The sequence below is a fragment of the Arvicanthis niloticus genome, chromosome 8 (assembly GCF_011762505.2).
Source record: "Arvicanthis niloticus isolate mArvNil1 chromosome 8, mArvNil1.pat.X, whole genome shotgun sequence".
In the NCBI taxonomy this organism is placed as follows: Eukaryota; Metazoa; Chordata; class Mammalia; order Rodentia; family Muridae; genus Arvicanthis; species Arvicanthis niloticus.
Genome location: NC_047665.1, coordinates 47,199,985 through 47,227,470, shown reverse-complemented (window position 1 = coordinate 47,227,470; position 27,486 = coordinate 47,199,985). Strand labels below are relative to the sequence as shown.

Genomic DNA, 27,486 nt, shown 5'->3' with positions numbered 1-27,486 from the left:
CCATCGCCATTATTTCAGAAAGTTTCCCACTGACCTCAAAATAAAGTCTGTGTGGTCACTAAACACTATGTCCCATTCCTCTGCCCACCTCACTGGAATACCACTGGTCACCTGCTGTCTTACTTCCACCTCTGTGACTACTGTTTCTAGATATTTTTTTGTTGTTTTGTTTTATTTTTTAATTGAAAATATATTTTTTCACATAGCATATTCTGATTATGGCCTCCTACCCCCAAATCCTCCCCACAACCCAATTCCACACCCTGGATCTAAAAGAAAAACTAAAATAATAATAATTTTTAAAAAATAACAAAATAAATGCAAACAAACCTGAAAAGGAAAGGAAAGGAAAGGAAAGGCAAGGTCAGGCTAGGCCAAAGAAAAAGCATAAAAAACATATATAAATTCAGAGACATATTGGCAAACACAGAAGTCCCATAAATACAAAATCGGAAACCATATGCAAAAGACCTGTAGGGTAAAAAAAGAAAAAAAGAAAAAAAAAAGAAAAATTAAAAAAAAAAAAGAAAAGAAAAAAAGAAATGCCCAAACAAAGCATTATAAGACAAAAACAAATAAACAAACTTCCAAAAATATCATTGAGTTTGTCTTCTATTGGTAATTTACTGCTGGACATGGGGCCTAGCCTTCAGAGTGGGTTGTATACCCAGTAAGACTCCATTGGAGAAAACTGACTTTTTTCACTTGTGATTATCAATTGGTGATAATTTCTGGGATAAGGACATAGGCTTATTTCCACTTCCAGTCTCAGCACTTGGATCCCATCAGGCCCAGACTGCATGTTGCTGCAGTCTCCAAGCTCGTGTGTTTAGAAGGCCTACCTTCCTTGCTGTTCTACATCCCCTCTGGCTCTTATAATCTTTCTACCTCCTCTTCTGCAGGGCTTCCTGAGCCGGGGGAAGGAATGGATGGAGACATCCCAATTAGGGCTGAGTGTTCCAAGGTCTCCTACTCTCTGCTTATTGTCTGCTGCAGGTTTCTGTGTGCTCACATCTGCTGCAGAGAAGCTCCTCTGCTGACGGCTGAGCACAACACTGATCTATGAGTAGAGCAGGGTGACCTCATTAAAAGTCATTTGGTTGCTATATTCCTTTAGCAGAAGAGGAGTATTTGATTTCCCCCTAGGTTCCTGACCTACCTAGTCTCAGGTTCTCGTCATCTAAGCAGTCTCTGATATGGTTTCTATCTCATGGAGCAGTCCTTAAATCCAATCAGATATTGGTTGGTTAGTCCCATAAGCTTTGTGACACTATATTGTACTGGTGCATCTTGTATACAGGTCACCGTTGTAGATTGAAGGGTTTATAGCTGGATTGGTGTTTGCTGTTCTCCTTTGTTAGCATGAGGCATATCCTCCAATGCCCTAACCACTAGTCAGTAGGGGTGCAGGGTCTATGAAGACATCAGCTCAACTTTTCTATGTTCAATGAATTGTGTAGGTGCTTTCTTCACCAATACTGCCTTACCATCCATCAAGAGTGCCTCTTTTGTTGTTCACTGCTGTGGTACACCATGGTAGCTGGCCTGCAAACTTCAAGGGGTTCTATCTCTACCTTCTATCTTACCATGAGAGCACAGTAGTGTTACAGACAATTATATCTAGCTTTACATGATTGTAGTTTCCTTACCTGTTACTAACATGAAACACCTGAGTACAGCAACCTGAGACAGAAAGGCTCAATTCCAGGTGAAGTCTGTCGTTGGAGAGGTCAAGGCAGCAGGAGTTTGAACGGCCACTGTCAGCAGCAGAGTTAATACACACAGAGCTACTGTTCAGCTTTCCTCCCCCATTTTATACATATAGTCCAGGATCCCCAACTCAGAGAATGGGTCTGCCCACAATTAAGATGTGTCTTCCCTCAGTAATAACACATTCTCACAGACACTCTCAGAGGTGTACCAGGCTGGGTGTCAAGTTGACAGTGTGAACTGTAGCACAGTTCTGGGCATCTGGACTCATGTTCTCATGCTTCTGTTACAAGCACTTTACCCACTAAACCATCTCCCAAGCCCCTCCCTTTGTAGTCTTTGAAAGGTCTTTAAAACTTGGTTTAGTTCAGCTTTAGTAAATAGAGTATTAGATATTCTGAGGAATGGGGTTTTTTATTTGTTTTTTAAATACATACCATTTTTATTGCAACTCTTTCTGTCTCTCTTAAAAGTCACATCACTTTTTTTTTTTTTTTTTTTTTTTTTTTTTTTTTTTTTTTTAGAGTAGGGTTTCTATGTGCAGCCCAAGCTGACCAGCGACTCCTGATCCTCCTGCCTCCCAAGGGCTTGGATTAAGATGTATGTCACCATACTTGGCTTAAACCAATTTGGTCCTGAGGATGGGGGTCTGCTCACATGTGCTTGCATGTGTGGAGGCAAGGGGTTGACTTTTGAACATTCTTATTGCTCTTCATCTTCGTTTTTGAGAGAGGATTTCTCAGTTGTACCCACCGGAGTTCACCATTTTGCCCAAACTCATTAGCCAGCAATTCCCAGGGTTCTGCCTGGGTTTGCCTCCCCAGCACTGGGGTGATGTGCATGAACCACCATACCTGGCTTTTATGTAGTTGCCAGGGGTCTGGACTCACTGAGCCATCTCCACAGCTCCCTCAAGTAGCTTCCTCCTGAGGGTTTCACAGGATATTTTTCTCTCTTTTAAAGAGTCATATTCTCAGTACTTTCGAACATAATTAAGATTTGCCAGTTCATACACAGAAATACAATCATACAAAGATTCCTGGTTCATTTCCCTCCTTACTGTTTCACTTCATCAGCGATCACTATGCACAGAGGACCAAATATGTAACGTACCACACTCCCTGTGTATTCATAGTCACTAACTAGGAGTTCCTGTGAGCAAGCAAGGCTGGTCCGTATGGATGCCCCAGGGACTTGTGGTGATCTTTGGTATGATTTGGTGTTTCAGCTGGAGGGGGCAGTGACCTGAGACTCTGGACAGTGAATGGGGACCTCGTTGGACATGTCCACTGCAGAGAAATCATTTGTTCTGTAGCTTTCTCCAACCAGCCTGAGGGAGTATCCATCAATGTCATTGCTGGAGGATTAGAAAATGGCATTGTAAGGTAAGAGAGGACTTGACTCGTCCTCCCAGTCATGGATCACTGCAGTTTGAGAAGTGACTTTTAATGTCTACGCATATTAATATATAGTACTTAGAGATTTTAAAGTCTCTTTGGATATAGGTCTTTATTCCTGTTATATTTTAAAATAGTAAAGCTAGTGCAGTTTGGAAGTATTAACTGTAAAATAGTAACCATATGAAAGCAGGTGAAGAGTTTCCTTTCCCATCTACAGCCCCTGCAGACCACCCAGAGGCAACGCTGCTCTTTGCAGTAGGTTATCCTGGTAACTCAGCAAACTGTGTGTGTGTGTGTGTGTGTGTGTGTGTGTGTGTGTGTACGTGTGCATGCGTGCGTATGATACACATTCAGTTTTAGTTTGCATAATTAAATAATGACTTCTCTTCTCTCTAGGTTATGGAGCACATGGGACTTGAAGCCTGTGAGAGAAATTACATTTCCCAAATCAAATAAGCCCATCATAAGGTAAGATCTACCTCCATCTTTTATTCTTCATAAAATAATTTGTATTTTTTCTGACATTAAAACATGTAGACTCAAAGAACATGGGTGTGAAGGCTTCGTGTAAAGCCATCCTCTTACCATGCATCAAATTGCCTGGTACCAACAGCAAGCCAGCACACTCTTGTCATAGGGAACTCAGTGTCTGGTGTCTAGTGAGAAGATGGGCTGGCTCTGTGCCAAGAAGCCTGAGGGACCATAGAAACTTTTCTTTCCACTTCCTCCTTTGCAATGACAGTCATGTGACTGGCTGCCACAGGGATGTGCTTGATAGAACAAACACCAGTCACCCTTAACCTGGCTTACAAACTTGCCTTTTAAAACTCAAATAGTAGTTATAATATTCAAATTATACTTAATTAGAATAAATTTATTTTGATTGTACTGAATTTAAAATTTAATGAACCTAAGTTACCTATTAATTACATTATACATTGCTTTACCTTTTTCCTCCAGAGAAGCAAAATATATCTTTAAAATAAATGTCACCTAAGGCCTGGGTGTGGTAGCACACACCTTTAATCCAGCAGCTGGGATGCAGAGGCAGATGGATCTGTGTTCCAGGCCTGCCTGGTCTACAGAGCAAGTTTCTGTATACTCAGGACTACATAGAATGACTCTGTCCAAATGAATAAAAAAAAAATGTCATTTGATTTTTAAAGGCAAAATGTAATACTGTGATATCTTTTAAAGTTTCTCCCATCCAGGGGCCTGAGCCCTGGGGCTCTAGTTTTATTCTAGCTAAGCCGAGCCTGAGCCTCGTTAGGAGGGTGACTATGTTAGAATCAGTCAGCGCAGACAGTTTGCTGGCAGGCTTTCCATTTATGATTCTCTGGAGTGGAAGCACCTTAGTTTCAGCATCACAGTCTATGCATTAAGAACTGATATGTACAAATGGGTTTGCTTTTCACAGCCTGACATTTTCTTGCGATGGCCACCATTTGTACACTGCCAACAGTGAGGGGACAGTGATCGCATGGTGCCGGAAGGACCAACAGCGTGTGAAGCAGCCCATGTTCTACTCTTTCCTCAGCAGCTATGCAGCTGGATGAAGAGAAGGACCGTCCCCACAGGACATCAGCACTGTTCTGTGACCCCGGCTCCACCAACTGCAGAAGCAGATGACTAAGCAGATATCCAGGAATGACACCTGTCCCTCTGTGCACACTTCCCCAGCCTCCGTAGTCCTGAGGGTAAAGCCCTGCCCTCATTCAGTAATGGTGTGGAAGGCTGGGTCTGCACACGCTAGCCAACAAGCTTTAGATCTTTCAAGGCAAATTAAAGTCAGAATCTTGATGCTTTTTCCCAAAAACCATGATCAAAAGCATGCGGAATCAAAGATCAGCAAAAGAAAGAGCAACTTAAATTGGCTAATTATTTATCTAAAATACTAAACATTATATTTTAAAAGTTTCTGGTATATCCCCTACAAACACTCACACACCCAATAAAAGGAAAAAAAAAAAAAAACATAGGACTTTTCAGGGTTCAGGAAGCAAACTGTTGAGTAGGAGCCTCTGCACTGAATCCATTCCAGAACTCTGAGCAGAAGGTGAACCTGCTGCCGAATCTCATTAGGCTGACTGTGCTGTTGTCCTCTCTGCCCAAAGAGCCAGGGGCAAGAGCTTCAGGTACTTTGGTTTCTTCACATCCTAGTTCCTCATAGGCTTCTACTTAAAATCCTTAACACTAGGTATCCATACCCTTGGTTCAGTGACTAATTGTCAATTCAATGGCAAGTCTTTTAGCACCTGCCGTTATCAGTCCATCTGACAGAGCACTGGCACTCCTGCCGCACTCTACAGTGTTAGCGGTATGAAGGAGGCACAGCAGCTAGGACCGCGCTCTACTGTGAGACAGAACTGTGAAGGAAAGGGAGGCAGCGAGTGTGCAGACAAACGCAGAGTAAGTTGCTCGGTTTAGGAGCCAGCTTCACTTGTTTCCACTTAGCTACCATCTGCAAATCCTGGGAAGGTGGAAGCCCTACGTGTGCACCGTGGCATGTGACAGCGGCCCCGCTCTGGAATGGCATGCCTGCCACTGGCATGTGACAGCAGCTCCCGCTCTGGAGTGCCACTCCTGCCACTCTAGGACCACTGGGCTTTTACTTGAGGTGCTGCTCTAATGGCTTTGAAGGTGACTGTGTAAGCTCAGAGCTCTCTCAGCGTGGGATAGAAGCATGCGTTGCTGCCTATAGATGACTTGTGCATTTGTTATGGAAACTTAACTCATACAATGTTTACAGAACTCCTTTTGTAACTTCCAGACTTTGTAAAACATTCTGCTTATATCCACAAGATGCAATTCCAGAGTCTCTGCTGTGAGGACAGGCACAGGGAGAGCAGGGCCTCATGGGACCTTTAGGTCATATTGACATGGGCCACATGTTACTCCTAAAGTCCACTTCAGAGCAGAGATAACATTACTCCTACTCACGTTGAAGTGATTGATTTGTTTTTAAAAATTCAGCTAATGTCTAGCTTTCATTTTTTTACTGAGAACTTTAAGTTAGTCTCCTACAGAATAGGGATGCTATGCAGCCTTGGCTTTGTTTAAGGGCCAAGTTTCATCATTTATCTAAAGAGGAAAATATGCAAAATATCTGGTCTTGTTAAGCGTGCAATATTCTATTTTTATGTAAAAATAAAAATTCATTGGGGGGATTATTTATTTAGCATGGAACCTAATATGTATATGTTGGAAACGCTTTGTAACATGCATGGTCTAGCACACATTCCTGGAAGTCACCACGTGCTGTTCCCTTTTACACACTGCCACTTCAGTTTGGGAATAAACTTGCTAAAAATAGACTCAAACCGGTATCTAATATATGACTCATGAATTATAACCAGATCTCAATCCAGGACTGCTGCAGAACAAGGTGTATCTGGAAGCCCTGTCACTAATCACTGGCTGTGCTGGGATGAACCGTGTCCTTTTCAAGGAATGGAACTGACAAACAAGCCAAATAGTTCACTGCCCATCCAAGTGGGGACTCTAGATAAGACTGTATGGCTGCAGCCATGCAATAGACACAGGTTCCATGTGGATAGAAAGGAGAGAGTAGCCAATGGATTAGATCAAGAGCACCATGAAAAGTAATAGCTCATGAGACAGGGCCTGTGACAGTCCACACTACAGTTGGGCTTCGTGAACAGCTTAGTGGGGTAGCAGATTGGGGGGGGGAGACAGACTTCAGCACGGGTCAGAGTCAGTAGTTCTCTGTTTAAGAGTTCACAGCCCATTCAGTCTTCCCAGAAGCTAAGAAGCAGATGCCCTCACTAAAGTACAGGCCTTCTGCCCTCGGGCACCCCAGACTGCTAGATTTATTTAGAGTTTGGCCACAGGACCTCAGTGCAGGCTGGAAAATAGCTGAGTCACTAATAGGCCAAAGCCTATCAGCAATGGCTCCAAATAAGGTTTCTCCTCTGCCACGGGGTCTTTTACTCTCTCCCTCTCTCCCTCTCTCCCCCTCTCCCCCTCCCTCCCCCTCCCTCCCTCTCTCCCTTCCCTCCCTCCCTCTCTCTCCTCTATACACACACACACCCTGCAAGGACACTCAGAGAAGCCTTAGAGTTACCGAACAGAAACCTCCACAGTAGGAACAGGATACCTCCCCATTAGTTTTTGGCCGGAGACCTGTAACCGTCTAAACAGTACAGCCTCTGTTGTTGACTGCCCAACAAAACTGGGTGGTAAGGCCCCACTGCTGAAGACACCACATGCTATGCAGAATGTAGAAAAGCCAGGCTGCAACTGAGCTGGAGGCTTTCTCCCCACTGACTAGTTCTCACGGTGCCAGAAGGCTACGGATGCAGTTCCGGGGTGTGGGGGAGATAGTGCCACAAATGCTCCAACACTTGTTTTCACTCCTATAGTTAGTGAGGTTGTCAGGTTTGGCCCGAAAAACTTTGCAGTGGGTAACGATTACTGCAAAGACTTGAAACTGCTCAGAGTAGGGTCAGAGTGCAGAGAATAAGTGACTTGAATGCTCGGCCCTAAAGGAGACATCTATATTGTGCGTAAGTCTCAGGGAACAGTGCAGAAGAGGGAGTGAAGATAGGGTGAGAACTGGAGGAGAGAGTAGGGCGTGGTGGGATGCTGTCCTCTGGGCCTGTCCTTCCCGTGCCTTTTTTTTTTTTTTTTTTAACTCTCATTGTGATTACCCTCAGGAACCCTGCACAAGACTGTATCCATTAACTTTCTGTCACTGTGGGGAGAAGCCTAAAGCCATCCCTGCCACAAGGATGTATAGATAGTTAATGGTTGCTAATAGGGAGTGGTTCACAAGCCACAAGTGTCTGTCCCTCTCCCCCAACCTGAGCATTTATAGGCAGATAAAGGTTGCTGGGGTGAGGTGCTCACAAAGCCCCACTTCTCTGAGGATGTGTTGGCAGCTAACAGGCTCTGGTTAACTAGAGCCACTGCCCTCATCCCCCCCCCCCCCCCCGTAAAGGTTTATTGATAGTTAACATTGCTGGTGGGGGGGCTCACAAGCTCCCACCCCTACCAGAGAATTTATAGTTAATGGTTGCTCTGAGGAGAGGCTCACAAGACCATGCCCCTTTCTAATGACACTTAGAGTTACAGGAGGATAATTTTTTTCCTTCAGTGGTATCCATGCTTCCGTAAGTAACCCCAATTAAACACATTGGTTCACCATTCTGTACTTGAGTTAAATCATTTGTTTCTGTCTCTGGGGTCCTATCTGAGGTGAGATGTTTGTTCTTGTCTCTTCGGGAAAGTTCACACAACAGTAGCTTTTTAAGAAGCCCCATCTGTTCTTTTTAGTTGGCCTATAAATTTCTACTACTAGGAATAGATAAGGCGGCGCCCATTCCTTCATTTTAGTGTTTGTTCTAAAATGCTAAATTTCAACCTTTTGTATCCTTAAATGAACTTTACACATCAGTTCCAAAACCAGCCTCTCATTTTGAATAGAAGAGTGTCTGTCCCTCTCCTGGTGGCAGACCTGTACTGAGGATATGATACCACATAGTCCAGCTAATCTGCCTCCTGGTCATTACAGCCTGATGAGAAGCCACAGGGTGGAGGTGATGTGGAGAATCCCCTACCACTGGCTACATTCCCAGCCCTTATTTGGTAAGACAAGGTTTCTGTGTATCTTAGGCTAGCCTGAAACTTCCAATCCTCTAGGATAATATGCATGTACCCCTTTTCAGTGACTAAAGTGTTACTGCCACATAATGGATGAATAAAAATATAAGTGAACTGAGACATCAAAGTGTTGAATTCCACATTCCAAGACTTCAGTGCCAGCAGCAGGTCCAGGCCAGGGATGGCAAGGAGCATCTTCCTGTATCCCAGCCCTGGTACTGGGGAAGGGGGCAGAGTAGCAGTCACAGAAGGCACCGGAGTAGGAGTTGCTACTCCTGCCTGCGTCTGTGGTGTGTCGCAACTTTTCAGTCTGGTTTAGTGGGGTTTTTGTCCTGGGGAACTCAGCAGCAGTGCTTTATTAGTGTGAGCCTGCCAATCCCATGTCCTCTCTCTGCCTGCCTGTTTGGATATCTAAGGATGCAGAAAGGAGAGAGGCCAGATGTTCCCCAGCCCTTCAGAGCTCTTGCCTAGCTCTCTGGTCCCCACTGTTTTGGATAACTTGCTAATGCCCCATCTGAACGAAGAGAAGCTACATACAGTGTCTGTAAGGAAGGCTCAGAAAGGTAGGCCGAGAAGATGGCACCATGGTTTTGCTTTATGTTGAGTTACCTTTTTCAGGAGCCCTTTCATTGCTGATCACCCTTGAGCTGTTCCCTGTTGGTCCCTACATAAGCAAAAAATGTTTTAAATTCTTCCCAAATGTGTCTCATGCTTTGGACAGCTTTACCATTTTTTCCCTGAGAATTCTTCTAATCAGGGCAACATTTTATGCATTATGAAACCTAGACACTTCAAAAACCAGCAGGCTTCGTTAGTTAGCACCTTCCTCAGGGAAATGGGAGGGAGGAAAGGTGGGGTTTGGAGACTTGCCATTTGATGCCATACAGCATGAAAGCCAAAGGAGCTCAGGAAAAGCTCACTCAGAGCCCTGTAACACAGGGACGTCCAATGCCAAACCACAATTTGAGAAGCAGCTACAGTTGCAGAAGCAAAAACAAAAACAAAAAACCCCCACATAAATGCACTGCACATTACATGATGTGGACAAGAAAGGCATATCCCGCTGCTGCTGGGGGCGAAATTCTGTAACACAGGCCTCTGAAGACTGAGGCTGGTATCCGTTCCTGCTGAAGCCTTGAGAGTTTCTTCCCTCATGAGCAGAGCCGATGAGAAGTGGGTTTTAAAAAGATGATCCTGTGGCAAGTTTGGTTCATTCCCAATGTGCAATAAGCTGCTCTCCCCCAGCTTCTTTTGGCTCATCACAAGAAGCTGTCTTTTCATTCTCAAATTTTGATCTTGCCCAAATCACTTTTTAAATACAGTTCAAAGGGATTTTTTTTTAATGTTTTCTGAGATTTTAGTTAAATCTACACTATACTTTTCATGTGGTTGAGTAACTTAGATTCCTGTTGCTGTGATATAAATCTTGACAAAATTGTTAAATAAGATTGAGAATGACAGAGTTGAGCACATATGTCCTATCAAAGGGTATCACAGCTGCATGTAGATCTACTGAAAATTTCTTACTTAGATCTCTTTTTGAGATTGAAAGTTGTTGTCCGCTGTACCGGCAGCACTTGGCCTCTGAGTCGGGTGCCCCTCTACCTTTGTACTCAATACTAAATCAACTGTTGTTTTTAATTATCCTTGATCATGATATACTTAAGATATTTTATGTCTCCCAGAGGCCTGATATGTTACTCGTTTGGTCCCCAGAAGGGCTGATACTGGAAGAGGGTAGGGTCTTTGTGTAAGAGGTGGCCCAAACAGATACAACTTCTCCCTCCAGAGCCCCAGAGGGTGATTATTGTTCTGTATGTGTGTAAGATAAAAAAGGACCCGGGAGAGATGGAGGAGTCCCAGTGGCCACCCAGTCTACCAGAGAGTTTGTCTATTGACATCCCATACAATTGAACAGTTGGCACCAGCTCGTTAGAATTCTGGTAAAAGGAAACCTAAGGTCAACTTTCTTGCAGCTGGTTTGTGAGACAAGTTTACGACTGAGCCAGGGGTTGCAGGAGAGACGTGGATCCAAGAGTAAAAACAGTGGACACGATTTTGTGCTGCTTGAATTCTCAACTGTAGTGACTATAGTGTCTCAGTCTCTGCCTTGTGACTATTACTGGCTAAATCGTTGCGACGTCATTTAATTCTGAGGCCTAAAGGGACTCGTCTGTGTGATTTTCCACCCCCACTGGGCCTTTCTGGTCTCTCTGGGCAGTTCCACTCAGCCAAAGTGCACCTCTGTCCATGGTACCGTGAGGCGTGTCAGATAGAGCTGCGAAAATCTAAGGCACCCTGTGTAGTGTCACTTTCTTCAGGGATAATTAGGGAAGGTGGACGGGATGAAGGAAGATTTTAAAGAAATCTGTCAGTGGTGTTTATAGACAGAAGTACTACGGCCTCTTTCTGTATGCATCTACTGCCTGAAATGTTTTCTCTGCTTCTGTCTTCAGAGGGCTTTGTATTATTTCATGAGTTGGAAAACAGATGTGGCTGAAGCTGCGTCTCAAGGAAGAGGAATTTGGTAATTCATCGATTTACAATGGGAAACGCAAAACACAGTTCCATTAGGACGAGGCTTGGCAGGCCATGACCATCTCACCGCTGGGAGTCGCCAGGATTCCCCGCGGCAGCAGCTCCTTGCTGTCCACTCGCACTCTTGGTGTCTGGTTGGGAGGCTGCTGCTCTGCCAAGCCAGGCCGGGTGGCGGTCTTGCCCGCGTTGCTTAGCGACGTCTGCGTAAGATTGGTGCTCATTTCCAGATGTTCAGCATCTGCGCTAACAGCGCCCACCTTCCTCGGCGTGAGGCACCCTAGGTGTCCCCAGGTGAAGTACCCTGAGCTGGCAGTCCCCACTCTGCACTTGGAGATCTGCCTGGAGCCATGAACCCTCCAAGGCTGCGCGCTCCCCGGGAGGGCGGGTCTGGGTGAGGCCCGGGGCTAGGGGCGCGCGGAGCCCGGAGTGGGAGCCCCAGTGACGCACCAGTGACGTCGGCGGCGGCGGGCGGGATTTCCCGGCCCCTCCCGGAGCGGGAGGAGACCTGCTGCGGAGTGGGTGCGAGGGAGTGGGTGCGGCCAGCGTGGCGCAGCAGGCGAGGGTTGGGGGTCACCGCCTTACACCCCGTGAGCCCGTTGCGCAGACCCGGAGCCCCACTTGTGGGTGGCTTTGCTGTGGCTTGGGCTCCACGTCGCGCCCCCCTTTCCCTAGACGCGCACGGTCTTCTGTGGCCCGGGACCCCGCGGGGCGCGCTTTCACTGAGCCCGGGGCGCGCGATGCCGCTTGGCCTGGCCGCCCCCGTCGAGCGCCGCGCCGGGGACCCAGCCCGCGTCTGAGCGGCGCTGGCTGCGCACCGGCTGCGGTAAGTGGCGTCCGAGCCCCCGGGAGGGCGCGGCGCCTCGTCGGGGAACCTCAGCCCGGGGCCCCGACAGCTCCGTGAGACCCTGGGCGAAATCAAATGTCTCAGAACTGGAGAGACATTCTGGCTCCTGGGTCTTCCCTGGAGGTGCCGCGGCACGCATCACAAAGACCTGTGGTTCCTTGTGGTGGCGGCCGCTTGGTGCACCGCCCCGGGGCGCCTCCAGCCTGAGCCTTTCTAATGTCCACAGGTAGCCCGGGCCTCGAGGGACACAATCCCCCAGGGTCAAGGAGGGCCGAGGCTCTCAGGGGACCCTTCTTCATCGGTGGGGCGTAAAGACTGGCCGGCCATGACCATAAGGGACGCCCCCTCGTCTCCCCCCCCCCGCCATCCCTCCCCTTGCAGAGGACCACAGGAGATAGATGGCATGGCCACTGACCATTTTGTTTGGAGCAGTGTTTTGGCGGGGGTTCGCAGACGTCCTCTGCTTTCCCAGGACACCGGCCTCGGGTAGAGGGGGGAGCCTAGTGACCTGGGCGAGTTTGTGCCCTCCCTCTCGATGGCGACTGTTCCCGAAGCAGGTGCTGAAACGCGCTGCTGGGCTCACGGGGCATAGCTTTGGGAGAGCGAGCTTTGATTTAATTTTTATTCTCCTGGGAAATAATGAGGCGAGATGCCAGTTATGGCTGCAAAAGGCTTCTTCATTTGGACTAATCTGCTTCTTGTCGTGTATTTGGAGCTAACATGTGAGTGGGGATACTTCCAAATGTGAAAGTTTGATCCAGTGATAGATAAATTCTGTCCTCGGTTCCCAGGCCTCCCGGGTCTGTAAAAGGCTGGCAGCAGGCAAGCTGACGTTTCAGCCAGAGCAAGACTGCAAGGCTGTGCTGGGGTTCTGGTGAAAAAAAGCGTCACTCCTGCCGTCTGCTCCAGAGCGAGGTGTGATGGCCCCCACGGCTGCAGCAAGGCACTTGGGCTGTGTAAAGGCTGACTGGTTTTTCGTTGCTGGGGCGCCACCGCCCTTTTCCTCATGTTGGCTTGCAAGGAGGAAGGCAGACACCTTCTCCTCTGGTCTTGTTAACCTGGTAGAGACCACTTGGGGGGTGGGGGGAACCTGGAGCTTTCGGTCCTGAGAAACAAGACAAGGTGCTTGTAAACTGCACTTGGGGTTTTTTGATTTCTCTGGCCTGCTGAGAGGTGTTGATGAGAATTCGAAACCTACGGGGATGCATTGCTAGACAAGGGACTCTCAGGCAAGGACCTGTGGGCTCACGCAACCCTGGACCCCAGGCCTTTCCCTTGTAATAAAACCCAGGGAGGAAGCAATGGAGGGACTCGGCAGAAAACTGCCCAGGGCCATCCTGACCAGCTCGTGCCTGTCTGACTAGCTGCCTTCCCCCTTTTACATGGCAGTCTGTGAGAAGAACCCAGAGGGGAGATTTCCCTTGTTCGTTTCATAGTGTCTGAAGAAAGGCTATCCCTAAAGCTCCCAAATCTCAAACGCTCTTCAAAATTGTGGATTATCAGATGGCACGGGGCCGTGCCTTTGACCTGTCTCAGGATCACTGGACCCCTGAGACTGAGTGGCTGTTTGCTTCCACCCAGAGCACAGTCACACTCAGCACCTGCTGGGATGCAGCCCAGCAGTTGGCCAAAGTTTGGGTCTCCTTTCTGCCAAATCCCACTGCCACCTTTCTTACTTTGTCTTACTTTGTTATTTTGCTTGACAAGGAGGGGGTGTTGACAGTGTGTATTAGAAGCTTCTTTTGGGGGAAATTTGAAGCAATGTCTGATGTTTTTAAATCTACATTCTGCTATCCAATCTGATGATTTCCTTTTTTTTTTTTTTTTTTTCCTTTGCAACATCTTTATTGCCTTTAGAGAAATTCAAGCTTTGAGACTTTTAGTGTTCAGGTCACAGTTACTCATTCAGTTTTCTTAGACCAAACACTGAAACATCTTAAATTCTACAAAAATGTCAACACTGGATATCGCAGAGATTTTCGCTGCAAGTCAGAGAAATCACGTAAGTGTCGAAGTAGGACCGTGCTACTGGAAGGCTTTAAGTGGCTGCCTAAAACTAAGAATAAGCCAAAGCCTTTCAAGAAACTGGAGGGGAAAACACAAATGGAGTGTCCACACAGGGAACAAAACAGAGGCAAGAAAAGCTTCTGAAAGATTCATGCAGAATAACCGGGACATGTGTACTGAGACCCATGCACTGAGCTATGAGGTCATTGTGACAGCAGCTGCTGCAGTCTCTGGCAGATGGGACTGTGTGGAAGCGGTGTTGCTTACTGTACGTGGACCCTTGCTGCCCACGAGGAGTGAGGACACATAAGTAGTAGTGGAGACACCGTACATCATGTGGCCTTGAGGTCTTGGGGTGTCTACAGGCAGATCCACAAAGGCTGTGCCTATCAGAGGCAGGCAGGGCAGGAGCCCAGGGCTGAGGAGCAGTTCTTGCTGGGTACGTGATGAGGATAGCCTCAGTTGATCCTCAGGTGACACTTGCTGGGCTGGGGTTTTGCAGAGCATCCTAGTTGGGAAGGGTTCTGGCAGTGCCCTCTGTGGGTGGTGGGGACTTCAATGAAAGTATGCAGAGATGACAAGGATAAGACTGAGCCACGTGGAGGAGAAGCGTGAGTGACTGAGGCTGGATGTGCCTCTTCCCAAAGGTTCTCCTCAGGGTGCCCTCTAAGAGGTCGGGTCAGCTGTCCCTCTTGGGGTGTGTATTGAGGTTGTGAAGAGGCCCCTAGAGATAGGAGAAACTCTTTCGTTGTCCTTGGGGGGTCTGGGAGACTGCATCTCCTCAGTGATGTGCATATGGCGCCCACGAGCTGTTAGCTGACCCTGACCATGCTTTTGCATCCCGCTCCTCCCCACTGGTCCCACCTGGTGTATCTGAGACACCCCTCCAAGCTGTCCAAATAGGAGACCCAGCCTTAGAAGACAGGAAAGGAGGACAGATCCAGAGAGAAAGCAGAACTGGGGTTGACAGAGGTCCCACTGTGAATAGAAGCTCTTGGGAAGGTGAGGACCAAATTCCCAAAGGGGTTGATTATGCCCCATGTGGGTCAGGTTCTGGGAGGCAGAGCACAGTGAGAGCACAGTGTGAGCACAGTGTGAGCACAGTGTGAGCACAGTATGGACACAGGCATGGATCACTCTGCAAGGGGCCACATGCCCCCAGTGTGACTGTTTCACTGCTAAAAAAGAATGGTGCATTTCTTCTGACTCACTACTGTCAAGGGCTTGTAGTAGTCCAGGACTCTCCAACATGGAGCATCTGGAGCTAACACATCTTTCTCTTCTCTCTGTGGACAGTTGGACATGCCCATGGTTTGTGCCTACTATGGGGTCTTTCCAGCCTGGTTGAGAAGCCATTTTCACTGTCTTAGACCACCTGCAGGTCACATGCTGGATGCAAACTTCCAGCGGTCCTCTCTGCAGCCCATACCCTGTGTATGCTAAGGGGAAGTGAGTTGACCATGTTCAGTCCTACTCAACTATCTTGGGGAACTCCTCTCCTCTCTGTACACAGCTAACCTGCCTTTTAGCCCCAGGGTGTACATACCTATGGGTACTTAACCAGTGGTCCACCCTTGGTAGTCTTTCTAGAAGAGGCACCCTGCAGCCAAGCAAACACAGCCAAGTCCAGTAGGCATGTTTGGTGGAATGTGAGGGCAAGAATGTTCTGTAGGTAGACTGGCAGGCTCTCTGACCCTCCAGGGCAAGGACAGAGGTGTACTGTGTCTGAGAAGGGCGATGAGGAGTTACAAGTGGAGAATTCAATGTCTTTAGTGACCTCAAGAGAAACAAAGGAATGATAACATCCTCTGAACTCTTTCTGGGCAGGGGAAGGTGCAGATTTATGAACAGGACTCACTCCGGATCATACACTTCTTCAACTGAGTTTTACCTGAAGGAGAGATGCTAGCATCTTCTGGAGGCCCCTTGCCCCTACCGTGTCCTCTTCAGTGGCAGTTCAGCTTGTCACTCCTTGCTTCTCTTCCTGCATTTGTCTTCTGTGTCTCTTTTAGGACTTTTCTGCACACACTCAATGTACAGCCCAGTAAGCACCCCAGTCTCTAACCTGACATCCTGGATTCCTAGGGCTCACCTTTCTCCTACCATCAGGGGTACACGTGTCGTTGCTGTGTGACCTCTTAGGTCTGGCTCTCCCTCTTTTCTTAGTTCCTCAATCTGTACAGCTCAGTTGGGTTTTCTTTTTTTCTTTTCTTTCTCCGTACCAGGGATGATGCAGCAGGAAACAGGACGCAGGCAGTAGAGGGAAGCACAGGACTCCTGCCTGATGGATATGCATTTGCAGGGAGGGGTTGTTCTCACATAATAGGGTGAAGATCTCTCAAAGGAAAGAGGTCAACAGACAAAACAAAACAAAACAAAAAAAACAAAAAACACAGTTTAAGCAGAAGTGTATTTTATCAAAAGAAAAATAATAGTACACTCCTGAGAAAGAGTAGAGCAGGCTAACCTAGATTGGTGGAGGCTAACCCAGATGGGTAGAAGCAGCCTACTGGGTATTATAGAGTGATGATCCTGTAGGCTATTTCTTCCCCTGATCATTTTGAAAAGCCCACAATGGGAGTCAAGCCTGGGAGGTTGATTTGCCCGATCTGGCTGGCTAGGTACACCATTGATTGATCCAGCAGCCACTCCACAGCTAGCTCTGTAAACTTTGGGCCACATTTTAAAATATAACTTCTTTAGTTTCCACTCTGGTCATTCTAACTCCATAGGGTCTAGATTAGGAATCTGTGTACATTTTGCAACCACCAGGTTTGGGAAACTCAGCCAGATGGTTCCCATAGGCTCTTCCTCTGGAGTCTTATGTCTCCTATCTGGCCTGTGTCTCTCTGGGCTTCCATTTTCTACATGGCCTCCCCTGTCTCTATGATCCAGGCTGGTTACCAGTGAACACAGCATGGCACCACACCTATAGGAGCCCAGGTCTCCTCTCTGGGCTCAATTACAGATCTTCCCCCTGTCTTGAGTAGGGCAGGCCTTCTCTACAGGAGATCCAGCCTCCAACAACCACCCCTCTTAAAAGCTCAGGGACTCCCTAGTACAGGCTTTCCCCCCACGGCTTCCTTTCACAGAAGCAGCAGCAGTTCTGGGGTGCTGAGCAGAGAGACCCAGACCTAAGTCACCAACAGACATTTGACCAGAACATGGCTCTGGGATGGTAAATGTTGTCAACCTGACTAGTTCATGCCTAGAAGTTTAGTGACTACATCTTGTGACTATAATGGGATTTCCAGAGGCCGTTACCCTATGGCGCTACAGAATAATCAATGCCCCTTCATGGGTTCACAGGAACAGCATTATTGGAGGGGGCAAAACCACTTGGAATATATCACTTAGAGCTTCTGACTCACCTTGGCCCTTTTCTGTGTCACTTCTCTCTGCCTCCTGCCCACTGTGATGTGAACTGAGCCCTGGGAAACTGAGAACTAAAAGAAATAATCTCTTCCTAAGATGTTCTGTCAGGGATTGAGTTGCAGAAATGCTAAACTAACACATCTTCGTGGAAGAGAAGGAAGACCGCCTTCCTGGCTGCTCAGTGCAGCAGCATCTGCCACTGTCCACCAACTGGGAAGATGGAATGTTCCCCTTTCAGAAAGACATTTGACAGTGGAGTGCTGGCACAGAAGTCAGACTCTCTGTCATCTAGTAGAATGGAATTTGTCCCTGCTTGCCACTGGCCCAGCCTAACGTTGTCCACTGCCCCTGGACTCAGAGACAGGTCACCGTAAGTAGACCTGCTAGGCTTCAGATCTTCACAGGGCTGTCAGCACCTTGGGGAAATAGCCAGGTCAGGTTGCACATCTTCTTTCCTGGAAAATATCTGGGTCACTTCTAGAACTTGTTTTCTGTGTCCCATTTACTCTCCACTATTGCTAAAATATTCCCTTCCGTGCATGGAGTACTTGAGCAACATAAATGAGTCTTGTCTGCAGAGAAAACTACTGTGGGGAGCTCTTTGTAACAGGTGACTCATGGCGTTGCGTTGGCGGGTGGCAGCCATTGGAGCCTGTGCTTCCTCACTCTCTTGAGGCAGTTGACTTCTGGTAGTCATTCTGGTGTGATTCAGTCTTTGTATCCAGAATGAAAACTACACTAGTAAGTCTTTTTGTTCAGAATCAAGCGATTAACTCAGTTTCTGCTCAGGGGAGGAGGAGGGGGAGGAGGAGGGGGGGGGGGGGGGGGGAGGCATGCGACAGCATCTGCCAGACTATGAATTTGTCAGTTTGTGTCATTGGTTTTGTCCCCCGGTAGCATTTTGTTTTATTATGACTGTCTTGAAGCAAGAGAATGACAAAGAAAACGCAGAAAGTTGGCATCTTGGTTGAGTCACATGAGTAATTGAAGATGGAAATAGCGTGTGTAGCAAGTATGTACGGATCCTCAAGGATATTCCCATTTGGAAAATACCTTTTCCGAACATTCAAGCTACATCTGTTGGCCCATCAGTCCACATATTCCTAGCACAGTCTGCAAGCCATTCTGCAGCCACAGTGGGCAGTGTGTGCTTCAGAAGGAGTGCATGTAGATGAAACCTTATCTCTACTCTGTTTAGCCAAACCCTGACATAAGTCAGCTTCATCCAGGGTGTGGCACTACCTGTTAGTCCCTTAGTAGCCATCTCAATTACCAAATTATTACACTATTTGTATTCAGGAAGGACTAACCTTTTTCATACATACACACACACACACACACACACACACACACAATAGGAAAATTCATAACATATGACTAATGGCTTTAGGCAGTAAGTAATTGGGGGTAGAGGGTTCTGCAGATAAAGAGGTTAGCTGGTTTTGGGCAGAGACAGTCTTGGGAGTTAAGTCACAACAGGATCATAGGTAATTCCAGCCATGTCTCTACTGGCAGAAGAGGGGTGCAAAGAGGAGACCTGAGTAAGAGGTGTACAGCATCAAGATGAACCACATTTGGTTGTGAAAAGTCCTTACTTAGAGGGCTTAGATGTTGGTTTCTGATCCATTAAGCTAAAGTTTCCTCTTCCTGTTAATGTTGAGTTGAATTTGCTTAGATGGGAACCCCACGTGCAAGAGCTACCGGGGCTGGGAGCTCTTCTGGGATGCTTGGTTTGCACATAGAAGGCCTGAGAAGACATGCAGGCACGTGTTGCTAATCAAGAGACTCCAGTCTGACAAAGCTGCAGATTGTGACCTCCCTACATGGCATTTTAGAAAAAGACAAAACTATGGAGACAATAAAAGTATCAACAATTGGGGCCAACAAAATAACTCAGTGGGCAGAGGTGCTTGCTGCTAAGCCTGGTGACCTGAGTTTTATCCCTAGAACACATGCAAAGGTGAAAGAAAAGAATCAACTAAGTAATTGTCCTCTGACCTCCCCATGGCACATGCCCAAATTTACACAGCTTGCATATACGGTAATAAATACTTTTTAAGATTAATAATTACTGGGGTATGTGTAGAAAGATAGTCTACAGAGATTCTAAGGCCAAAAGTCCATTCTGTAGGATGCCATCCAGGTGGATACATGTGACACATTTGTGCAGACAGGCCTACAGAACACTTACTCAAACAGTGATCCCTGGTGTAATCTTGTCAGTGTTGGTTGTCACAAAGGCTCAGCTCTGGTGTGGAGTGCTGGTTATGGGAGAGACTGGGCAGGACTCAAAGGTGTATAAGCAACTCTGTACTTTCTGCTCAGTTTTTCTGTGAGTCCAAAACTGCTATAAAACTAAGTGAAGTGTGATGATGCGTTAATACAACCCCAGCCCTTGAGAGTTAAGGCAAGAGGATCAGTTTAGGGCCAGACTCAACTACATAGTGAGTTTGATGGGTGACATGTCATATCATCCCCCCCGCCCCCGCCCCCCCCCCGCAAAAAGAGGAGGAGGCATCTGGGGTGTGTCTCAGCTGGTAGATTGCTTGCCTACCAAACACAAAGCCTTAGGAATCAACCCCTGCCCTAAGAAGATCAGATACAGTGGCATATGCCTATCATCCAAGCACTTAGCGGGTAGAAACAGGATCAGAAGTTCAAGGTTGTTCCTGGCTACACTGTGAGTTTGAGGTTAGGCTAAAATCTATGATCTCTCTCTCTCTCTCTCTCTCTCTCTCTCTCTCTCTCTCTCTCTCTCTCTGTGTGTGTGTGTGTGTGTGTGTGTGTGTGTGTGTGTGTTTTAAAAGAGCTAGGGAAGAAGCAAAGAAGTTTGAAAGGTTGAGATTGAAGAGCATCATCCCAGGGCAAGAAGAGAGGGCAGGGAAAGGATGCTGTTTGTGGATCCTCATGTAGGTGACAAGGTCTGTTTCCAAAGGGCATGCCTCCACAGTCTGTCCCTCTTCTAATTTGCCCCCAAATTCCATCTAGTAGTACTGCCTCCTTATCCTGGCAGCTGCCTACTTCGAAAGTACCTCTCATGACGGGCCCTAAGCAGACTTTTGCTCCTCCATGGATTGACCAATCCCCTTAGAGGCCAGCTGTCCCCAGGCTGCCATCAGCCATGTGTTACACATTTCCTAAGAGCAGCAGCACCTCATTGGCAATCCTTTTCTGCTCCTCAGGAGCCTGTTCTCAGTGGCACCATAAGCCAGGGCACATTAAAAGCTGACAAGGGAAGCTGCAGAGCTGTGGTACAGACAGCCGACAAAGCATTAAGCTGTCATAGTGCAGTCCTGAGGTACCTCACCAGAAGCAAGAAGAAGTACATTTATAAAATGTACAGTCCTCAAAATTTGGAACCAAGTCAACCTATTAAAAGAAAAAGATGGACTTTCCATGAATATGAAAATTAATGATTTGTCACAAGAATATTGATAGGAAATTCATCCTTCATCAATAATAGCAGGAGCTATGAAAGCATTGTTCTTTCTTCAATTAAAATTGCAAGGAAGAGTCAAGATTACACTTCTCTACAAATGTCACTTTCCATTGTAAAAATAGCTTTTCTGTGGCGATGATGACCTGTGAGACAGAACTTGACATAATCTGAAGTACCAGACTGTCTTTCTGGGTCTGCCATAGCTAAGGCTCCAAGCTTGTGGCCTCATCTGTGTCTGAACCCCAAAGACCTAAGAATCTCCACCTCCCTCTCCAGCATTCAGAGAGTCTCTGTAGTTTTATGATTACAATTTTCAGATGTCTGTTTTATCTCTTTGCTGTATACTCAGGCACAGAATAGAAACACTCACCAGACCTTTTTCCTCATCAACTTGGAGAGCCAGAGATACAGCAACAATAGGGACATGAGGACCTCCCCCTTGCTAAGCTGCTGGTTGGTAGGAAGGGAGAGTTGTAGTGGGTTGGCTGATGCTGCTTGTATTCTAATACTAATTTGGGCTCCCAAAACTGGTTGCTCCAGAGGGTGAGTCTGCTCTTAGATGCCAGCTAAGTGACCCTGCCCCCAGTTAATTGTGATTGGTGAATAAAGATGCCAATAGCCCACCTTTCTGGGTGGAGGATGGAGACTTGTGGTTCCTTCCTTCTCCTTCTTTTACAGCTTTGCTCTGTCTTAAGCCTGCGCTGAGATGGCAACACTTCAGCACTGTAGCTTTAAGATAAGCCCTCTCTATACTACCAAGGGAACAAGAAAGGGGTTCCTATGAAGTAGAATGTGTGGGGAAAATCCTGGAGAGGGGTAAGTGGGAGAAGAGGATCATCACATTCTTTCTATTAGCCACTGACTTACAACCTCATCTCTGTATGTGTCTATGACAGGCCTGAAGATGCAAAAGCCTTGAGAACCAAAGTGAGATTGATATTACCACTAAAATCTCAACAGACCTCTAAATGTCATGTGCATGTAATTGCAAAGGCTTTAAAAACTAAACTAGAGTCATAATCTAACCTAATAGAACACATACCTCTACATATCCCAAGAGTCAAAGGGGATATCACAAAGCAATTTATATAAATTTGTATGAGGCTCAGCTAGAGCTGTGCTAGCAGGAACACGTTTACCAGAGTTTTTGAAAAGAAAAAAGACTTTGAATCATCGACAGCCCTCATCTTTTTCTTTTCAATTGGAAAAGAAATTTATTCTATGACAAAATGAAGCCAAAAACCCTCTTAGAAACCTTGAATCCCTAACCCCCCTACTTACCCTAATACAAATAAGGATACCTAAAAGTTCAAGTGTGAGTACTGTAACACTGACCAAAGAATTTCTTCTTTCCGGCACAAAATATTATTCAGCAATAAAGACAATCTTTCCCTGGTCCAATTAGACAAATAGTTTGATAATAAAAGAACTTTGAATACAGCCCAACTGGATTTATTGGATCACCTATTCAGAAAGCTCCATCATAATTTAGTGTCCTGGTTGTATCTCTGCTAACAAATTATTTAACCCCCAAAGCAGCAGTCATTGGTAGCAACTCTGGTATCAACATCAAAGGGAAAAGAAAAGGTGGTTTAAAAAATGGTACAAAAGCCATTGTCTGTTGTAGTCCCACACATCACAAGAAGAACGTGTGTGTGTGTGTGTGTGTGTGTGTGTGTGTGTGTGTGTGTGTGTGTGAGAGAGAGAGAGAGAGAGAGAGAGAGAGAGAGAGAGAGAGAGAGTATGCAGATGGGCAGCCCTCATTTTAATAAACTAAAACACAAACAGATGGAGAGAAAATTCAACCTAAAGCTGGCAGAGGAAACAATGAATAGAAAGAAAAAAAAAAACACTGAAATTTAGGAACAAATACTCAAAAAAAAAAAGAAAGAAAAAGAAAAACAATAAAAGAAATCAAATCTAATTCTTTGAGAACATGTATAACATTAACCCTCTGGGCAGACTCAGGCAAAGAAAATACACACCAACAGTGTCAGGCATGAAAAGGGAGGCATCATTACAGACCCTACAAATATTAAAGACAAATGTTAGGAAGAACTTGATGGGGTACAAGCAAGACGACTCTGCAGATAAAGGTACTTGTTGCCAAGTCTGATGGCCTGACACCTAAGTTCAGTTCCTAGGATCAACATGGTGGAAAGAGAGAACCAACTCCCTCAGGTTGTCTCTGACCCAAACCAACAAACATGGCACTCATGGCCCACCCACATTAGTTTTAAAAAGAGAATTATATGTTCATAACTTAACAACTTTAAATGTCTGAACTCCATGAAAGATACACTCAAAGTTTATACAAGGACAAGTAGAAAAACTGAACGGTCCTAATTCCACTAACAGATGTGAATTTGGAGCCAAAGATCTTTTAACAAAGAAAATTCCAACAACACGTGTATTTCTGGAAAAGTGTTACCAGCCATTTAAGAGGAAAGTTATACTAATTATATCCAAACATATTGCGATAATTTGAAGATGAGGGCACATAGAGTTGGAAGGGAGGATTATTTTAATAAAACCTGACAAAAAACATTGTATGAAAATAGCAGATCCATATCTGACAAGGGCTGCTAGCACATCCTGAAATCCTATGACTTAAGACATAGAGGCAGAAAGATCAGGAGTTCGAGGTCAGTCTCAGCTATGTAGTGAGTTTGAGGCCAATCTGGGCTACCTGAAATCCCATTCTCAGTTTCTGTGGTATCAGGTCCATGATCAATTGGCTCCTGTTCGACAGAGCAAAACTCCTCACCTGGTAGCCAGAGGAAAAATTAGGAAAAGATCAGGGCCTCATAATCCCTTTCAAGAATGCACCTATATCCACCTTCTAAAGAAACCCTTGGTAAAACAAGCATTGACTCACGAGCTATTGGGAAATACTACAGTCCAAAGCGCAGTATACTTTGTGACCTCATGGAGTGTATATATCTTAGATGTGAATGGCAGGAATAGGGTCTACATAGTTGGGGAGCTCTAGTAATTCCATGTGTCTGGTGAGAGATGGGGAAAGCCAGAGATGGATCTATAGAAGGAAGAACTGAGAGGCAGAAGTAGGTGGCGCTGCCTGAGAACCCTCCTCATGAGCTTCTTCTTCCTGCTACTTGTTTTCAGAGTCATCCCAATAGACAAACACACTGGAGCACATGACAGCAAACAGTGCACAAAACCACCACAAGACTGACTATATTACACTTCCAGAGGTCAGAAGTCCAAAACATGTCCTCAGGAGCTGAAAACAAGGCCTAGCAAGGCCTTGTTATCCTGAGAGGGTCTCTGGAAGCCTTTTACCTCTCTTTTTCCAGCTTGTGGAGGCTGAACACAAACTTGGCTCTTATTCCATTCAAGGCCACGGGTGGAGTATTTTCAAGTCTGTCACTGACTCTCACCAAGTCTCACACGTCCCTCTTTCACTTATAAAGACCCTGTGATCACATGAAGCCCAGTGGATAATCCACGACAACCTGCCTATCTTAAGATCAGCTGGTCAACAGTGCTAATCCCACCTGCTACTTCAATTCCTCCGTGTCACATAACACAATGAGTCATGTCCACAGAGTCCAGGGATTAGGACACTGAGGGAAAAGCCATTATTCTGCCTCCATACCCTAGAAACCAGATAAGATATTACATGTCAGCTACGTTGCCAGGCAATCTACTTACAGTAAAAAATGGGCTCTGCTTGGTAAATACCATTCGGCCCTGGAGCAGCTGGAAATGAACCTCAAATACTGGATGTAGATACCACGTTGGGCGTTGTCCTGTGTTTGTTTGGCATCTGTGTAAGAGTAGCTGGAGATGCCACAGTGTAAATTGAATGGCTGACACCCACGCTATAAAAATATATCAAAGTTCCCTGTCATAGTATTTAATTTGCAGAGTGGTTCATGCTGGAGTTCTTGAGAAGCCATGCTCTCATGAGGAGGCTGTGGAGATGGTGTGCCCTCACAGATCCAGGTCTTCCTGGGTGGGATGACACCTATTTTCCTGGAGTTCCCTTCAGGGGTGAGGATGTTCATCTGAATCTCAGGATAACTGAGAAAGAATAACGTTGGTCGTATGTGATTCTAAAACACCCCTCCTTTAGATTCCCTTGAGAACAAAGTTATGTTCTACAGAGTGGCAAGGGACTCGATCTCCCACTCCTCACTGAGATGCTGTTGCAGTTGGTGGCTTCTGAGGAAGGGAGAGTCAGTTTTCTTCAAGGGTATGGTCCATGGTAGGCCAACCACATTCCATTGGATGTCCCCACACCCAGGAGTGTATGGGCAGCACAAACTGGATTCAGTAGACTATATTTAAAAAAAAAAAAAAAAGAGGCATGAGGTTGAGGGGAGTGGGTGGTAGGGGGTGAGTCTGAGAGGAGTTGGGGGCAGAGTGGAAGTGAAGATCATGAAAATATATGGCGTCCATGTATGATAAATAAAAAAGTTAGTAAAATTTATATTTTTTAAAGCACTGTAGAAATTGAACATAGTAAAAGATAAACAATTGTTCAAAGTGATTGCTACAGTCACTTGATCTTCTGTTCTTTCTACTTTGCTATATTTGAAACACATCATGCTAAAAATTAAGAAAACAAGTCGTTATGTGTTGAAAACTGCTCACTTGAGCTCTCTCTCTCTCTTTCTTTCTCTCTTTCTCTGTGTGTGTGTGTCTGTGTCTCTGTCTCTCTCCTCTTCATCCCTCCTTCCCTCTTTCTTACTGAGACAAAGTATTACTAAGTAGCCCACAGCCTCAAACTCAGCATCCTCCTGTCCCCGGCCTCCCCAGCTGCTAAGATGACCAGTGTGTCCTCCACCCTTGGCAGCTGGGGGCTCTACCCTTTCCTTCTACGTTGTTTACTACCTCAGGCAGGTGTGCAGTTCCTTTTCCCTTTCAATCCTGTGTCACAGCTAGTGTGACATCCCTTACTGTCCTCTTTAAGATATTTATTCAACATAAGGCATCCTTGTGGCATCTCAAATTCAGTGTATCCCAAAGCTGCATTGGAAGGCCCTTAAGTACAGGCACCCTCTGCTTGGGATGGGATGGATCCTAACTGTGGCTAAGGGGAGAATACGCTTAGCACACACACACACACACACACACACACACACACACACACACACACACACCCCAGTCACTGCTCAGCAGCAGGGCCCATGACATCACTGCCCACAACACCTCAGTGCTATGTGACTGCACTCACGGCTGCTGTCCATGGTGGTGTTTTGTTTTGTTTTGTTTTGTTTTGTTTTCTTCAGTACTGAGGACCTTACCTGGTATCTGGAACATGCCAGACAAGGACTCTCCCTCTGAGATGGACCTCAGCTGCCAAGGTTCCTGCCTTATTGCTTATCACTGTCTGGATAAAAGGTTCCAATTGAAACGTCATTTGTATGGCCGAGGACAACATCAGAGCGTGGGAATCCAGGGCTCAGTCTCCATATGCAGGTCAAACCTCTGCCCCATGAGGACTCCCTGTGGCTGGTCTACAACAGAGCCTTATGGGGACAGTGGCACCTTCCTTACACAACTGTTTGCAGCTTCTTCCCCTAAAATCCAACAGGAATTTGAATCTATGCAGTCCCAGAAGCATGATGGCTGACCACTCAGGCCCTAGATGTTAGATCCACTCATACAAGAGAATCCTTTCCTCAGTCACATGCCTTATTATATTTGATCTCTGAAGTTTAACCCTAACCCTCAGCCCTTTCAAATCAGGCAAAGCCTTTGTAAGGCAGCAGGGTTTCCATCTCTGTACACGGACTCCTACTGAAATACCACACTGGCTAGTGAGGGGCAAAGAGACTCAGTGTGAGACTTGAAGTAGGGGAAGTGTCTTCCTCTCTGATGAGTGGGCCAGGTAGTGAGGGGCCGACAGAAAGATGGATGTTTTCCCAGCAACACAGCGCCTTCCTTTCACTCTTCCCTGTCATGTCCCTGGCCCGTGGTTCTCCAGCTATCAGTGTGTCAGCTGGTTAAGCTGTTTCCTACTCCTAGGTTACTGCACTTGTTCACTAAATTAGAGCTGAGTACAGGAATTTGCATTTGTAAGTGAGGAAAGATGTGTTTTGGTTCACAGTTTCAGAGAGTTCAGCCCAGTGGTCAGGAAAGCATGGCGAAACAGTTCAGTCTGTGTCTGTAAGAGAGCATGGCAGAGGCTGTGCACATCAACGACCAAGATGCTGAACATCTGCTTTCTCACTGTATCTCAAGGGCTGCTGCTGTTGCTGGCCCAGCAACTGGCTACTAAGCATTTGTTTTGCCTGTGCACTAGGGACACAGAAGACAATAAAACAGGGCCTCTGGGGCTTGAGAGATGGCTCATATTTGTCCAAAGGACTCTGGTTCAGTTCCCAGCACCCACATACCATCTCATAGCCATCTGTAACTCCAGTTCCAGTGGATCTGATGCTCTTGTCAGGCCTCCATGGGCACCGGGCACACATGTGGTACATAGACACACAAGTGGACAAATCATCTCCTCACTTAAAAACAAAACAAAGCCTTTGACTTTTAGTAGCTCTTGGTCCAGTAATGACCAAGTGGTAGAT

At 46.3% G+C, this 27,486-nt stretch overlaps 2 protein-coding genes across 6 annotated transcripts in view; both read left to right on the top strand.

The window, feature by feature from the left end:
- Lyst (lysosomal trafficking regulator) overlaps nt 1–6,430 on the top strand; it is a 157,750-nt gene extending 151,320 nt beyond the window's left edge. For all 4 annotated transcript variants that reach the window (XM_076939358.1, XM_034509980.2, XM_076939355.1 and 1 more), the window contains 3 exons: nt 2,939–3,095; nt 3,507–3,578; nt 4,528–6,430. In XM_076939358.1, coding sequence (XP_076795473.1) covers nt 2,939–3,095; nt 3,507–3,578; nt 4,528–4,666 — 368 coding nt within the window. In that variant the 3' untranslated portion in view covers nt 4,667–6,430. The remainder of the gene's footprint in view (nt 1–2,938; nt 3,096–3,506; nt 3,579–4,527) is intronic.
- Nucleotides 6,431–11,390: 4,960 nt separating this feature from the next.
- The window catches only part of Gng4 (G protein subunit gamma 4), a 40,972-nt gene continuing 24,876 nt past the window's right edge, over nt 11,391–27,486 (top strand). Inside the window, exon 1 of one of the 2 annotated variants that reach the window (XM_076939354.1) lies at nt 11,391–11,561. The gene's annotated coding sequence lies outside the window, so the exon portion shown is untranslated. Of the gene's footprint in view, nt 11,562–11,727; nt 12,094–27,486 lie in introns of those variants that run through there. The other variant, XM_034509646.2, reaches the window with a different exon arrangement.